Consider the following 17,028-nt stretch of genomic DNA (forward strand, 5'->3'; position numbering starts at 1 on the left):
TTAATAAAATAACAGTTTCGTCAACATTAGTTAACAACCATCCGTAACACAGACTGTAAATGGGCTCTTAGTTTGAGGTGCAGCAACAAAGCAAACTCACATCGGCATGTTTGCTTTTGATGCTACAACAACCTTCCATTTCCCTAGACCAAAATGTATGTGATATTTGAGTAGATGAAATAGCAGCTCAGTTCAATCATTGTTGTACCAGTCACTACTTCAGGTGCATGCAAGAGTCTCAATGTCTGTGGTTTTCAGATCAAAAACACGGGTGTTCATGTTATGTCCATCTTTAAGACAATACAAATGGTCTCCAAATGAAGGAGTTAAAATAGACTTCACATCATATTTCAGTTAGGCCGATCACAACCAAAGAGGACCTGAACAGGGACCATTTATTTATTTCTAGGGCCGTCTGATGTAAAACCTACAACATCGCACCTCCAGTTGTTTGTGTCATACCGCATAGCTCAAGACCGTGTCCTAGCCTTCATTCAATAGCTTTGCTTCAAACCAGAGTAAGTATGTGCAAGACGCGTGTCTGTGTCTTCCATCAAGAACAAAAACTGAGTGAAACTAGATATTCCTATTCCAAGAAAAGAATCCTTTTAATGTGTAAACCTTTGTGTGATGTGCATTCTGCACAAGTTTTATATAATTAGCCCTATAATAAACTAATCTTTTTGATAACTTTGTAAAGGTTTGCTGCCGATATTGTAGACAAAATGGCCGCTGCATTTCCATCCATTAACAAACAGTCACCTGACAAATATAATTCCCTGGGGAAATTTTCAGTTTTATTAGACTATGTGGACTGCTTGAACATTAACCTCACAGTCAATGCAGTACGACAAACTACACCCTCAAACATTTAGATTAAGCACCACCTCTCTTCTTTCCGACTCCATCTCCACAAATGAATTGCAAACTTTACATGTACGGATAATTATTTTTATATATATATATATATATATATATATATATATATATATATATATATATATATATATATATATATATATATATATATATATATATATATATATATATACACACACACACACACACACACACACACACGTGTGTACGCAAAGAGGTGTGTGTCTTTGTCGGGCGGTACCGTTTTTTCCACACTTGTACAGCAGTGGTCCATATGGTAAACATATGGCTAAACTATTAATACATTTTCAAACTTAAACAGCGCCATATGATAATACAGGAGTAATTGTGCAGCTCTGCGGGGTTGCGTGTTTGTACAACACTTACTGCCAGGTACTGCGGTGAGAGGGTCCCCAGGCCGGCCAGGTTTCCCCAGGTGGAGGCGCTATTGAGCTGCTGAATCTGCTGTACTAGCTGCTGCTGCAGGCGCCTCTGCTCCTTATCTCTCTGTGTGTCGGCAAACTTCACCACCAGAGGTGAGGAACAGCCCTGAAGCAGTGAAGAGGTCAGAGTCTTTAGACCGATTCAGAAGCACGCTAAAGAATCTAGAGTTTATTCATCAACGTAAGAACAGTCATTGCAAAGAATTTCTCAAAAGGGGGGTATCATCTATGCCTCAAGACAGATTTGTAATGCCTGTTGCATTCATATCAAAGCTCACACACACACACACACACACACACACACACACACACACACACACACACACACACACACACACACACACACACACACACACACACACACACACACACACACACACACACACACACACACACACACGACATCTGCCATGCATAGCTGAGGCAGGACACATTCCAAAAGGAGCACAGGAAAAAGCTGCACAGTCAATCTTTGTAGCACTCAGAGGCACTAAATTGAGTCCACAGACAAGCAGACAACAGATGGGGACAACACTTAAAAAAGACAGACATTCAAAACAAGGATATGTCAGCACACATTAACAAGAAAAATGCATAACAATACATACAATCTCACGAAGAGACAGTCTCATACGGTTCAGACAGACGCATGGACACGAGGCATGCGGTGCTGAAGTATTTTGAGAGTTGAGAGCCAGACAGGGACCAGGCTGGACAGGGAAATTGGCTTCTGCACCGGCAGCACCCCCATGGCAGTTGAAAATTGGGGAGGTTATGATACACGGGGAAATAGGGGGCAGTTTAAATCTGGTATGAGGAGTGTTATATTTGGTTGGGCTTCTAATTAGACTTTGTCTGCTGCTTCACTGGGGATCCTCTGACCCGCTAGCTGTCAAATTACTGCTGCTCCACTTCCACAAGGATTGGCTACATGATGACATGGACCTAGTTTTTGAAAAAAATCTAATAGGAATAGCTGCTCCAATCTGGGTAAATTATTTGTTAACCTATATTTGAGGGTGTGAGGTCTTTTCCCTGTGGTCCAAAATATAGATTATTATGGTGGACTGTGATGGATAGGCTCCAAAATATTATCAGAATCAGTAAATGAGATGTATTTAGTCCAGCCCAAAATTAGAGATGACAGCATTTCTTGTTGTGTCCTGTTAGCTCAGGATTCAGCAACTATGTGAGAGGCAAGTTTTATTTAATTACTTTGCAGACGACAATGTCATTTTTGTAATTAGCAAGAGTGGTTTTGGAAATGACTCATGCTCTGTGATGAATGAAGGCCATCTGCTTGGACAGGTTCTTCATCTTTCCAACACAAGGGGTCAGCAGAATGTATGAGTGGGGTGGGAAGGAGGGGACATTAGAAATAGGTGCTAAGGGGTACAGTACCTCCATAGTCTGAGAGTGATGCATGGTTTTGATTGCATTCTGTGCCGTTGCCCTGGTAGAAAATGTGACAAACGCACAGCCTGTAGGGGGGGAACAATAGGAGAAGGGGGGGGGGGAGGGAGGGAGGTACAAGAAGAAACAAGACAAGACAAAAGGTTTGGACAACTCGTTATGAACCCCAAAAAAACACATTACAGTACAGAGAATGGCAACTCCCAAGCACACAGAACCACCCTCACTGGTTAGCACACAAAGAAAGAACACAACAAGGAGAACAGTAACACATGTCACATGAGCACAGTGATTGACGGATTAAATTGCCACCCAAAGAGGCTCAACTATGGGGTGTCATGGTGAAACAGTCAATGTGATTAAAACACATAAAATGCACACATAAATACACATCGAAAGGCTTTGATTTGATAACGTGTAAAGTCTCTGCTGTGAGGGTTTTATCACATACATCAACACGAGAGCCTCGTGCCGCTCGCTATCCGAGGCTTGATGCAGTTGAGCGCTATGTAGGAGACGCGACAACAAGCTAATTCCAGCCTTTGTAGAGTGTGATGAAGGAGGCGGTAAAAGAGGAGCTGAGCCGAGCAGAGCCGCCTGCCAGCTGAGCCCACGAACACCGGCAGCCTGTGGTTGCCAAGGCGACGGGCCATTGTGCCGGACCGCGAGTGCAGTGGCCCTTCGCTGCGAGATGTGGAGTGTAACGACTGCGGGAGGATAGACTATGGGGATGGAATGGGCACCATTGGAAGTGAATAACACTTGATTTAAGGGGAAGGGGGGATTTAAATAAAGAAGTAGGGAGGGGCCTGAATAAATACTTGATGAGAATATGAAAGCACACCTACCTCTGCTCTGACCATCTGGTCCCCGGAGAATTCGGCACTCTTCCATCTGTCCGAAAGACAAGAACATCATCCTGATCTCGTTCTCGCCGTATTTCTTTGAAATCATTCCGATGAAGAGTTTTCTGTCTTCTACCGCTGCGGATGGAGGTGGATAAAAAGAAGAAAGATATTCAGACAAAAAGAAAAAAAATTCATGAAGCTATGAAAGCTGCATCAGGCGTTAAATCTTGAACTTCTTTTTCAAGCTCTCTCCTTGTCATGCTGCCACATTTTCGGTGTCTCACTTAAGGTGCCAGTCTCTAGTACAAATCTCTGCAACTTGCAGCTTTGTTTTCCTCAGTGTCTACTTCTTGAGACAGATGACAGTATCATCTATTTGTGCTCTACTCCAGATCCTCTGTACCTGCTCTACTCTTTCTCCCCATGGTGCCTTTTAAAGCCCTTAATCCTCCTAACCCCTGACACTATATAGAAATTGTGTATTGCTACACATTCCCCCCTCTGACCTTCGCGCCGGCATTAAACAGTCACAATCCAGCACCCGCCTTCTTTTCAAAATCTTAAAATGTCACTCTTCTTGGCTAAATCTAAAAATATTTTTCCTTAACAGACGTCATCTCTGTACCCTGCTTCCCTGTGGCTGATGTCACCCCACATTTCACAAGGGCCGTCAACGAATATTCTAAATCTTAATATATGCCACGGTCTGCTTTGCCCGCACTGAATGCACTACACAACACAACACAACACAACACAACAGGAGTCACTCCATGTCACTTCCATTAGTTGAAAATTAAATGTAACGTTCGGTGAAGCTGAACGAGGAATTATTTATCAACAACTGTGATTATGGCAGAACATGGGCCGGAGAGATGGACTGTGTCCCAACGGCAAGCATTATCTTTCGCTATGTAAACAAACCACGTACACACGTCAGCTGTGCGCACGAGATCAGGCTGGAGACATAACCACTTAAAATATGGGTGAGTTGCTCTTGCCATCTTCCCACATTTGTACTTCAGAAACAGGGCGTCCGACTAAAGTTCAGGTCAAAAGAGCAGTGCCGCATTGCTTGCAGCTTGGTAGGACTGTGTCCACTGACATGAGCAAAAATAGATATTTGAATAGTTTGAAACCATGTATTTTTTTAGAAAGAATATTCAAACTTATTTTTTTCGCCAATTTTGACAGCCCTGCATTTCTCATGAATCCACTTACCACTTGTTTTCTCACTGTCAGCGGGTTTCATCTGGATAGGATGATGCATCTGGAAAAAAGGGGTAGACAAATGGTTAATACAAGAGTCTCACATCTTCACACTCATCCCCTCCATCTTATAGCATTCATCTCTCTTGCTGTGTTCTCTCACTCAAAACACCATCATCCCTCGCAACTGCTAGAATCAGGAAGATGTGTCTATGAGTCAATGGCGGGGATCAAATCTCCAGTATTCACTTCACACTGTACTGTTGAATTACAATTATACTTTTATATTCTTCCTGTCGATATCACTCATCTTCATTAGAACAATTTTACTGAGATGGTTGACAAGCAAGGTAGGTTCTCCATCCTTTCAAATGTACAGTGAGATTTAATTATTTAGGTTTTTTTTAAATCATTATATCACATACAAAATGAACACTGTTGCAAATCTGAGCTGTGAAAAATCTAATTTGAGTTCTATCTGAAGCTATGTGTTCATGTGAGAAACCGCTTCCAGATCTGTCATTTCAAACAACTTAATGAACACATTTGTCCAAGGCGCCTCACAGAACTTCAAGGGAAAATATTTTTAGCTCATTTTACCTGCCTTGTGACGTGAAGGAGAAGAAATAAATCTCTACGAGAGCTGCCTGAGCAGGTTGTACTTATGAAAAGTGGTGGGTTTGTTTTTGACAAGCGCTAAAAGAGAAGCAGACAGATGGCCTGCTCAGTATGGGTACTAGCTAGCGTCACTGACCAAGGAGAGGGAGGCACATGAGGAGAGAAAACCGAACAGAAACAAGCTTTTCCACTGTCACGCAAACCAAACTCAGTCACCCGTAGTCACGGCCAGTCACAGTAGGTTTGGGGACTGGGATGCCAGAGCTTTATGTCAACACTTTATTTGAAATGTCTGTCTGATTGATCCAGTAAAGAGAGCCAGACCTGCAGACTCAGCCTGCAACACTCATTTATCAACCCAGTTCAATAATTACCTGTAACCTCACAGACAGTTGCTCCATTCCCAATAGACTTTGCTATTGATTTAATCGATGGCTGGAGTTGTTTGTTATAGATTTAATTGATTCAAAGGGAGTCATTTGAAATAGTTTATAGGCGGAGCAGATGTTTCGAGGTTTAACAAGCAGCTACAGTTATTCCAGATGACTGGGCTTTAATCTCTAGATAAATCAGGCAATGAATTAAGAAACTACTCATTCTCGCCAGGCTCCATTGTTAAAAAATACTTCAACACGACTCCTTTTATACCTCCAACTTTGGGAAATAAAAATGCAGATGTGCATCAATGATTCATACGGACAAGCATTAATAATTTGTTCCACTTTGTGGCGATTGGGTCCTGTGCCTCAGTGAATAACCTGCTGCCCGGTCAAGCACGAGTTACCTGATACCTGCATATGTAGTCTCTGTATGTGTGTACAGGTCAGCTGGTTTATCATTTTAGTGTGTTGAGATTATTTTTCAGGCCAGACAGGCGTTCAGTGAGCCGAGCGCTCATTATCGGCCAGCATACAACTCACAGGCTGCATCAGGGATGTAGAGGGGCTCAAGCAGCTAAAAGCAGCGCATACTGTGCCTACTCACCCCAGTTAAAGTCTTTATGTTGTGCAGTGCATTCTGGGCCTCCAGTGCAGCTTTTCTTGTATAAAAAGTAACAAAACAGCATCCTGCAGAGACAGAAACGGGGACAAACAAAGGGCGGGGGTAAGGAGACAAAAAACAGCATTAAAAACACAGCGCATACAGACGGTTAATGTAATCCCACTACTGCTGCAGAGCAAGAAGCTAAACGGATGAGTCTATGTTCTCTGTATATCACATGTTAGAAACATGTGACAGGATGTTCTTAGCGGCAACTGTTAGATGGTGCACACAGGTCATGTGGGAGCTTGCAGCGAGGACACTGTAGTAATGAGATAGTTGAAGGCTGTTGTGTGACATGACCATAGAGATGACCACAGGGTTAGATAGCTGTCAGGAGGCGCTGATGCGCAGTCCACAGGTCAACACAGCCCGGGCATGCCAGGCCACAGGACCAACACAATTAGTGCCACATTACATAAGAATCCAAATCGCATACAACCATACATACAGAAAGCATGAAAACGGCACAAAGAGACAAGAGGGGAGCAAGAGGGGAGCAAGAGAGAGCGCGAGGAAGAGGAATGATGGGAGGAGAGAGGAGGTGGGGGAGGGGGATGAAGAAAAGAAGAGCGGGGGAGGGAAAAAAGCCTCTCATCCTTCCGTCCCAGCAGACCGCCAGTGGCGTTCCAGCCTGTCAGTTTCACTGGGCTGGGGAAGTGGAGCACTGCAGCGTCTCTGACCTACATAGTGTGTATTATGCTGTTACTGGAGCTCCCAGGCCGCGGGGAGGGCTGTTGAACTCTAATATGCATCGAGCTGCTCTCTTCTCTCACAACCGACTGAGCGCTCTCTTTCTCTGCTGCTTAGCCCTGCCTCCAATTTACTGGCGCTAAATAAACCATCCAGAGAGGCGTGATAGTTATCTGATGATTTTTTTTTTCATGACCTGCAGTAGATGTGACCTAAAAAACACACAATCTGATGGTTCTTCAATAGATCCGTGGCAAAGTAAACAACCAAAATGGAAGTGGGATTACAGCAATTTCTGCGAACAAAAGCAAGACTGATGAGATAGGAAGGGGGTGAAGGATGTATTATCTGCCATGCAAATAAAAACAAGCCAGATATCATCAGGTCGTCGTGCTTTGATAAAACTACCCCCCACTTCTCCCAGTAGGAGTAGGACTACTGGGAAAGGAGAATGGCAATGAAATAGATGGGCGTGCCGCTGCAACATATTCACCTCACACAGACTGAGTGAGCCAAAGGCCGCTGTGATCAAGCTAGATTATCTATTAGAATACATTAACATTGCATTAACATGTCAATAGGCCATCACAGCTGACACTCAACATAACAGGGGAGGGCTCTGCAAAAAAAGAAAGGGGGGTGGGGGGCTTTGAACTCCACACTGTTTGTTGGCTGTATTTCTATATACACACAGAATAAGCAGCATCCGGGAGCTTTTCTGGTATACCTTTGAAGACACTCAGGAATATTTGGTCACATTAGATGAGTACGTCTTTGTAAAAAAGATCATGTGAACCAAGTACTGGCCTGGTCACATGGTGTGTCCCATTAGTGCCCCAACACTCTAAAGGCTGTTTTTAACCAAAGAGGCACAGTAAAGTAAGGAGCCCTGGGAACCTGATAAAGATCTAAAGTTAGAGGTTCCCTTTAGCAAATTCCATAAAGATTAAACAAATTACACTGCTAGTCAATTGAAAAGGCATCCGATTTATTTGCACAGACAACACAGAGTCGTCATGTTATAATTTAGTGCTGCACGACTGATGTTTTAATTAATGGTGGGTAAAAGAAGAAAGGAGTGTTAGTTTAAGCTCCAGAAAGGCAAGATGTCCATCTTCAAGTAACAGCATTGTTGTCAGTATGCCTTTCACTTGTAAAAGAAGGGTGGAGGCAAACTATAAGGATAGACTGCGTCAAATGGGTAATATCACAGATTCACTTGGCTGAACAGCCAGGCAACACTCTCTCCGACTGCCTCCACCAAAGACTTTACAGACTCAAAATCAGCAGCTTAAAAAAAAAAAGGTTGAATAATGCCAATACTACCTCAAAAACTACGAGCGACAGTTGGCCAGTATCCTTTAATGCTTAACCGCCCAGGAGAGCTTGGTGTGTCAGGAAGACGACACCACTAGTTGCCCAAAACAGGCGCCCTTTATAAGCAGAGTCCAGCATCAAAAAAGGGTCCCACCCCATTAAAATCCAAGTGGATTAGTGCCTTTAGCCATAGTGAGTCAATCAACCATCAAGGGAATTGAAATTTGGTTGATGCCGTAAACCAAGGACATCAGGGAAACAGTCGCTTACTTTATTCACCTGCAGTTAGTTACGGGAGACTGCACACTTCTAGTGGCACTTTGCAGCTTTCTGCAGACAGCAGGCTTCCACTTCACCGTCTTCTCTAATTGCAACCTAAACTGAATCGCTCAACTCGAGCACCATTTCTAAAAGGTGAGTGCATCGATAGATGTCTTAATGGAAAATTGCAGTCGAGTAACACTTCCTTCACACAATGCTGCTTTTAAGCCACCACGGCAAAGTAAAGGGAAAACATGTTTCCTATAGTGCAGGGTTATGATACAATCTTACTTTTTAACCATAAAACAAAAGACCATTGAATCATCTTATCTGCAAGCAGAAACATAGCTACATTGCGTGTGCAGACAAGCAATGCTGTGCACTGCCTTAGGGGATTGTGCTGAAATGTGATGGTAGATGACGTGGCAATAACAGGGTTTTGTGTATAGAGTTTGACCACTAAAAGCCAGGCAATAGCAGGTAGAGGACAACGTCGGCCACATAAAAGTTTAACACATCTCAGTAATATGGAAGGTAACCACCATAAAGCGTATTCAGAAAACATGTTTTCCTAGAATATGAGGCAGGACACTGTACATAACGGATCATCAAGTGTAATCAGTGCCTTTTGTGTGAATTGTTAAAGCTGGGGTAGGCAATTTATTTTAAAATATTTTTTTATATTTGCTGAAATTCTCATTACACCCGAAAAGCAATCAATAAATCAAATGCTAACAAATTGCATGCATGAAATGATTGAATGGCATACCCGTCTGTCACCCGATTTGCCGTCATTGTTGTATTATATAATTGTGTCTGTGTTTCCATTTTTCATTGATTTTGTCATTGTTTGTTCGGGACCTGCTTGAAAACTAGATGAGACATCTCAAGGGGTGTAATAAATGTCTAATACATGAGGTAGTTGGATAGGGTCAGCATATATAACAATGCAATGTTCTCCCCAACCCTCTCTCGTGGATTCGTCCTCCAGCAGTAATTAGGAAGTGAACATTCATGCATTTTGAAACGATGGCTTTGGAATGAGGCCCGATGGGAGGAGCTGGGATTTTTTGGGTTGGACACTTTCAAAATCTAGCTTACTCTTGCTGGTTTCTCCAGAGATGGCCATCATGGCTTTAATCCAACTGATTAATTAACTAATCACTCAACACTATATTAAAAAAAAAAACTCTGTGAAGTGGGAGAACAAACAATCACTGAAATAATGTTTTTCGGCCCCGAACGTACCTTTGCTCTGAGGGGGATTCTGGGTGCGATCGCGGAGGATGTTGATCTGGTGCACAGCTCCGTAGGGCTCAAAAAGCTCTTTCAGTTCTGTTTCTGACCAGGCCCGCGGGATCTGGCCCACAAACATCTTGATGGAGTCTGGGTCCGGCTGGTCCAATTGCTCCAGCGACCCGTTCATCTTGCTGCCGTTGCCGTTGCTAAGAGAGAAGAGAAAAAAAAAAAAAACATTATTAATTAATACACTTGGATTGCAAAAACAATTATTGACCGGTAGGTATTGTTGCTGCCACACACAGATAACCCAATGTTCACAATTTTGCTAACAAGATTCACAATGTCTCCTGAAATGGCTAAATCCAATTAATTATTTTTTACCAATTCTTTAGAGGTAGGTATCCACCCATTTCAGATTTGTAGCAGGACTGTATGTGGGAAACCAACAACCAAACTTTAGGTTTAATTGTGATTCATTAGTTGATCTAGAGTTAATGTCTTTGGGTTTTCATAACTAATCTTAATGTGCTTTAATAGTGTTTATACATTTCACATGTTTATAGATCATTCAATCCTTTTAATTGTAACAATTTAACATATGTACACCAAAGTAGATGCAGGAACAATATATTGTTTCCAATAATGGATGGTGCAACAACTCTCAATTGCAGAGTCAACAACGCATCACTTAACAATCTGGGTGTAGAAGAGCAATGACTGAGATGAGTGAAGTACTAGATCGTGCCTTTTTCCCTTTGAGGCAAGCCTTAGGGACAGAGAATCAATACCAACTGGAGTCTCTACAACTACAACACCTTTGTCTCACTCACAAACAAACTGAAGGGCACAAACATTTCCTGACAGGTGAAGAGGTGCTGAAAACCAGGATTGAGGCCAGAGCTACAGCCATCCACGGGTGTCGAGGCGGAGAAATCATGTTCAGCACAGAGCATCACTCCCAATACACAATGTAATACCACAGAGGATCAAGAAGGGCCACAAATACAACACAATAGGTGTAGACTGTGGTACAAAAGATGTGTGGCGCACACACACAACCAAAATTCTTTAAACAACATTTTGAAAAGTGAGACACTAAAAAAGAGATACACTAATGTAAAAGCAATATCACACACAGACCTTTGGACACGAGCCATCCATCTCTTACAAATTGAGCCCAGTCGTTCCGCAGAAACACCAAACTCCTTGAGGGACCTAAATGACATGCTGACAAATCACACTTCAGCTCTGGTTCTTCTGATATCCAACTCCACACCTCAGTATGAATGGTTGTTTTTTCTTCCCCCGGAGTCAGTCAATACATTCATATAAACAGTAGAAAAACGCTCTAGTAAAAACAAAAGCCTCTCCACCAAAAAGGGGTGAGTGCCCCCCTCCCACCAGCTCCGACAGCTAAAGGAAAACAGCACTGCAGAGCTCTAAACCCTACAAGAATCACTGGTTAGCAGACGGAGATTTTGCAGTACATCTCCTCCTCAGGCGCTTTGGCGATGGTACAGAGAGTAACCTACAGCTTCTTCCCCACAGCAGGGGAACAATCACATATTGTTCGCCCATGCTGGAGAACACTATTCACCGTTCCTCTACAGCACAATGGGCCGAGTCAGAGAGATGCTTTGTAACACGTCGAAGGCTACGTCTGCTAAGGCCACAGCACTGGTGGGTGACACCATTTATCCAGTTTTGCCAGTAGCATTCTGACGCCATTTTGCTGAGGACCCTTCAATGAAATCTTGCTGTAGAAACGGCAAACCACACTTGAAAAACTGGAATTGTGTCACTGCTTTCAAAAACACGAAGGCTCAAAATCAACTCCCTTTGACAGTGTCTCCTTAACATTCATCAACCGCACATGCCCCCTGCAGCTGTGCATTGTCTCTTCGGCTTAAGAAACTGCTAAAGGGAAATATAAACTATTTGGCCCGTCTACAAACCCTATCAAAGAGGACCTACTGCAAAAAAAGGTCTATATATCATGCATTTATATTATTATAAGTCTATATATCATGCAGTAATACAAATCAATGATTCAAATTACCTCAGTGTTCCTATTTCACAGAATCGTAATGTGACTAAGTGCGGTAAAAAAATAATATATATATATATATATATACATATATATATATATATATATATATATTAAAGTTTTTTTTTTTAAATAAAAGTGTAAAGGAAACAATATATAGCAAAGACTATAGAAGAGCATTTTAAGTTGTTGCGATATCATTAACGAATAGTTTGGCATTTAGGGAAATACCCTTCTCTTTCTTGCAGGTAAAATGTACACCCAAATGATATTTGTAGGCAAATATCAGTTGGGTGTACATTTTCTTCAACTATGAACCAAACACAAGTGGTGAGTAAGCTTAGCACAAAGACTGGAAATAGGGGGACAAAGCTAGCCTGGCTCTGTCCAAAGGTTAGAAAATCAGCAACTCTTAAACTCAGGCCCAGAAATAGTCCGGCTCCTCGACTAACTGGTAAGAAACCAAATAATTGCATTTCCCAAAATATCGAACCATTCATTTAAAAAGGGATAGCGATTAACTGTGGCTAGCTCTGCTAGCTTAGCTCTCAGAAGGTAACAGCTGTCTTCAAGGGTCCTCAAGTAGCATATCAGTTTCAAGTGACACCTGCTGACATTAGGTAGTATCTATCAGTGGAAGAGTGTCATGCTGTTAAAGCTGCATAATGTTATGTCAATACAGCAATGGCATTGCGCCAATACAAAGCTGCTAGGGTACGCCTTAAATGTGTCCAATGCTATGCTCATGGCTTGATACCAAGAATGGACTGAATAGGTTGACGCTTAATTCATAACTTTGACATGAATTCTCAATTTAAATGATGCGCAGTTTTTTCCCCTTCTTTCTATTTAAACCCAGTTCTTCTGCTCAGTTGCAGATAAAGACTATACTTTAATACACAAATATTAGTATTATACTGTTTGAAGAATTATAGTCCAGTGGCAGCTTTGTAGGCTTGTTTCTGACTCGTGTTAGCAAAACATTTCTAATGACTCCAGTGTTGTTAAGTCCCCAAAAAACAGGCACAATAAATTCCATTTATAGAACGGCAATCACAAGAAAATATAGATGTTTAAGGTGATGACAGACATTCAAATCTTCATTTGAAAACCATAGAGGCTTTGAGTGTTCAAAGAGTGCCGGGTTTTTGCTGTGTCATCACAGCACATTTATACAACCTTTATGTTTGTGATTAAAAGAAGCAGACTGAAAAAATACTCAAGTAAAAGCCCTGGATTCAAAATGTTACTTAAGTAAATGTTAGCAAAAGTACCAAAAGTGAAAGTATACTCATGATGCAGAATAGCCCATTTAAAATATTAATATTTACGGTACTTCTATTATATCATTGGTATGTCATTTGACTGTGCTAGACACACACTGTGTGTGAGATCAAAAGCAAAGACTGCCATCTGCCTGATCATTGCAACATAAGCAACTTCTGCCCCCTCAATAAACCACTGCTTCAGATTAAAAATCATATAAAAGCAGAGAGACATAGAATCAATATAAGCACATCACTAACAACAAAACCAACAACAATACAAACTCAAAAATACTGGTTTATTCAGTCAATTACTGCCCAACTCTTCCCCGACACCGCCCAGCATCGTGCTCCCAGACAGGAGGGATGAAGTCTTATGCTGAGATTCCATAAACAGCCCTGCGATATGGCAGCTCATCAAGCTTTAAGATGCCCCGTAGCAGCTGACGAGTCATTCAGAGCCAGAGCCACGACAGTTGCATGCTTACTGCTGCACCACTCATAAAAACAGTTGATTTATCTGGACCATGTGTCTGTCCTGTTGGTGAGCTCTGACCGCGCAAGTATGCCAGCGACACCTTTGCCATGCCCATAATAGAAATCCAGCCAATTTGTCTGGTAATGAACACGATTTTGAAAGCTCAGCATTGTGTGTCCCTAAACCATCAGGGGTCCCAGCAGCAACACATGTCACTAGATTTTGTTTCATCACCACTGCTCATGGGAGGCAATCAAATTGTAGTCACTTACATTATAAAAAAAACAGAATTGTACTTTTGTGAATATAATTATACATTTTTTATTAATATAATTTGGCACCCAGTATATAAATCCCAATGTTGCTTTTATTAAAATATAGTGTCAACCAGACTGGTTGGGACAGCATACGGATAATACCACGGGGCGTGTGATGCTCCGCCGTTCGTGGAACTTCCACAACAAGTATAAAGCAGAACTAGTGGTTATTTCAATGGTGAAAGGCGGAAATAGTAACTATTTTCACAGAGTAAAGCTACGGAGACACCATTAGAAATAGTTGTTATTCCTTCGATGGTGGATAGCGGAAATTAAAACTGTTACGGAGAAAGCCGTACCCACTTTCCGCCGCGAATGGTTGCGAAAAAGCGAATTAGCCACATAAAGTTGAGCGAAAAGGCGTTGACAAAATTACTTTTGGTGTGAACGCGGCATTAGATTGTTTTGGCAACGAGCAGTACACTACTGTCAATGCTTATTGGGGATATTAAAAGAAAAGTCAGAGATCACACGGACACACTAGTACTTCTGAGAAAAGAGGAAAATCAGTTGCCTGAAATATCTGTTTGCTAGTAATACCGTAACAATAACATGAGTTGCTTTTTCTTTGAGGAAACCAGTGGCCTTATAAGCTGATTCAACAAGACAGAATGCCTCTAATGGCTTGGTAATATCGTTGACAGCTGTCAAGCAAAACATGAAGGCTCTCTCTTCTGGCTTTATCTATTTACTCCACAACTACATAAAAGGAGGTAGAATATTCTTTGAAAGGTTGAATAGGGTTTCACAAACTTGGCATGAAAATATCTTCCTGACACTCACTTGGAGTTGGAGCTTTAAAATAGTCGCAGAAAACAGCAGCAGGATTTACATAATGTTTGCTGTAGGACCCCTTAAGAAGCAGACCGACTCGTAGCTCAGGTTTGAAAGAACAAATGATGGGATGTGCGTTATTTGATTTCCATACCAAATGGTTCACCCTAGTTAGCACATTGTGGTTCTGATGAGAAGTTATTAGGATATTTTCCTCCTGGCATTAACTCCAATTCAGCTCAATATGGCTTGATTTCACTGTTACATTTCCCCTGATGAAGACAGACATGTTCAATCAGCCTCTGAATGGGCCGCATGTTAACAGACGGCCAGCATCTGATGACAAGGCCCGCCCCATTAGCTCCATAATCACACCAAGCGTCCCTGGCGGTTATGGATGACATTGCTAAATCATGCCTTGTGTTAGCTTGTGTGAACGAACACAGCATCAGATTCCCGACCAAATAAACTCTGTTTACAGCTCTGTTGGTGTCAGGTGTAGCATAAATGCAAATCTTCAGGTAGAGGCTCACCGGTAGCAGCAGCAGCCTTAACAGTGCATCTAAAATGAAGAGACAAACAGCCCACTACAAGCCGCAATTACACTTGACTACTTTGAGAGTGTGCTAACTGCCCTGACTCAGTCAGCCATTATTCTAGCATGTGAAAGGCAACAGAATGCCTTTAATTAAATACAAAAAGCCCCTTCCTACATTTGTTTGCTTTCAGTTTATGCTTACAAATATAGCACCATTTTATACGGCCGTGTTTGAAAAATCACTCCCGCATCCCCTACTATCTGTATCTATATTTGAGAAACTTAGCAGTTTACACTATGGTGTCCAAGTTAAGTGAATACAATTAGATTTCCGACACTTTTCTAAAATCGTTGTCTCACAACCACCATTGACATAGGACATTGTGGGACCGAAAGCAGAAGTTGCTTTTTTTTTCGAATCGAATGCTGGTATTTTTTAGGTCAATTTATCATGAATAAAACTCACAAAATGGCGGTCATTTATACTATATGGAACATGATTGCTAAATGAATCTTTCTGCTCCAGAAAGCCATCAATCCTTGTTGTCACATCCCTTCAAATCAATCCATTACTGCTCCTTTTGACCTGTCTGCTCCAAAAACACCTTATTTGATTTCATGTGGAATGCAGACTTACTTACTTTTAGGCCATAAGCATGCTGACCTGAACAGTGCATAATCTTGAAAATATTATGCTAATTGTGATCCAATTTTAGAATCATAAGCACCCCATAGCTTATTTTGCTGATTTGACATGCCTCTAGTGTAGACTTTGTTAATAACTAAAGAGCCGCGCAGTAACTGACAATTTTATGGACACGATGGGTGCATCTGGTCTTATGTAACAGTGTCCCACAATATCTGTTGTTTGCGAAGCTTCAAGAGGAATTTGCTCAACCTCCGATGACACCGCCCCATATAGGGTACGTGATTATGAGCGTTCCAAGGCTGTGCATGTCGCTCCAGGACAGCCAGCCATGTAATTATTGCAGCGCGAAACTAGAAGCAGGAGCGGAGACACAGGTGACAAACTGGATCATAGCCCTCCTACTCTTGGCCTTCAACATCTGGCTCCATGGCACTCACCCCATAGCTGCCGCCACCCTGGCAGCGAGCAGAACAGCTGGCCTGAGGAGCCCCCCCACACCCAGTGCCAAGATCCTACACTTTGCACAGATCAACAGCTCCCTGACCACAACAAACGGGATCACTGTGACGCTTAGTTTACCGACACGGCGAACACAGTGGCTGCCAAAGGATCACACTTAAGCCCTCACAGTCACTCTTACTGTCAACAACCAGGCGGGATAAATCAATCAAATACATCTGGGACCAGATCTAAATCACCACCTATGTGTTGAGATAGTCTTCAAAGAATATCCATTGAAAGTGTCAAACCAGCCATTGTATAAAAACACCCATTACATTATTATTATTATTGAGATCATCATTAGAAGGTATGCAGTGCTACAAATTATTAAATTATGGCCCAACTAATCTGCTAACTGTTACAAAAAAGTGAAACGCATCCATCACAGTTTCCTTACATCTTCAAAATGCATGTTTTGTCCAACGACATGCACAAACCTAAAAAAGTAGAGTCTACAATATACCGTCCCATGTCATCAAGAAATGCAGCAGAACCTTA

At 42.0% G+C, this 17,028-nt stretch overlaps 1 protein-coding gene across 1 annotated transcript in view; it reads right to left on the bottom strand.

Moving 5' to 3' along the window:
• The window catches only part of LOC306741284 (CUGBP Elav-like family member 2), a gene marked incomplete at its 5' end in the record, with an annotated part of 29,437 nt that overhangs the window by 8,334 nt on the left and 4,075 nt on the right, over positions 1 to 17,028 (bottom strand). The window contains 6 exons of the mRNA XM_079223555.1: positions 1,267 to 1,428; positions 2,724 to 2,803; positions 3,584 to 3,718; positions 4,802 to 4,850; positions 6,392 to 6,474; positions 9,968 to 10,164. Of these exons, the coding sequence (XP_079079681.1) occupies positions 1,267 to 1,428; positions 2,724 to 2,803; positions 3,584 to 3,718; positions 4,802 to 4,850; positions 6,392 to 6,474; positions 9,968 to 10,164 (706 nt within the window). The remainder of the gene's footprint in view (positions 1 to 1,266; positions 1,429 to 2,723; positions 2,804 to 3,583; positions 3,719 to 4,801; positions 4,851 to 6,391; positions 6,475 to 9,967; positions 10,165 to 17,028) is intronic.

Source organism: Taurulus bubalis (assembly GCF_910589615.1).
Source record: "Taurulus bubalis genome assembly, chromosome: 9".
In the NCBI taxonomy this organism is placed as follows: domain Eukaryota; kingdom Metazoa; phylum Chordata; class Actinopteri; order Perciformes; family Cottidae; genus Taurulus; species Taurulus bubalis.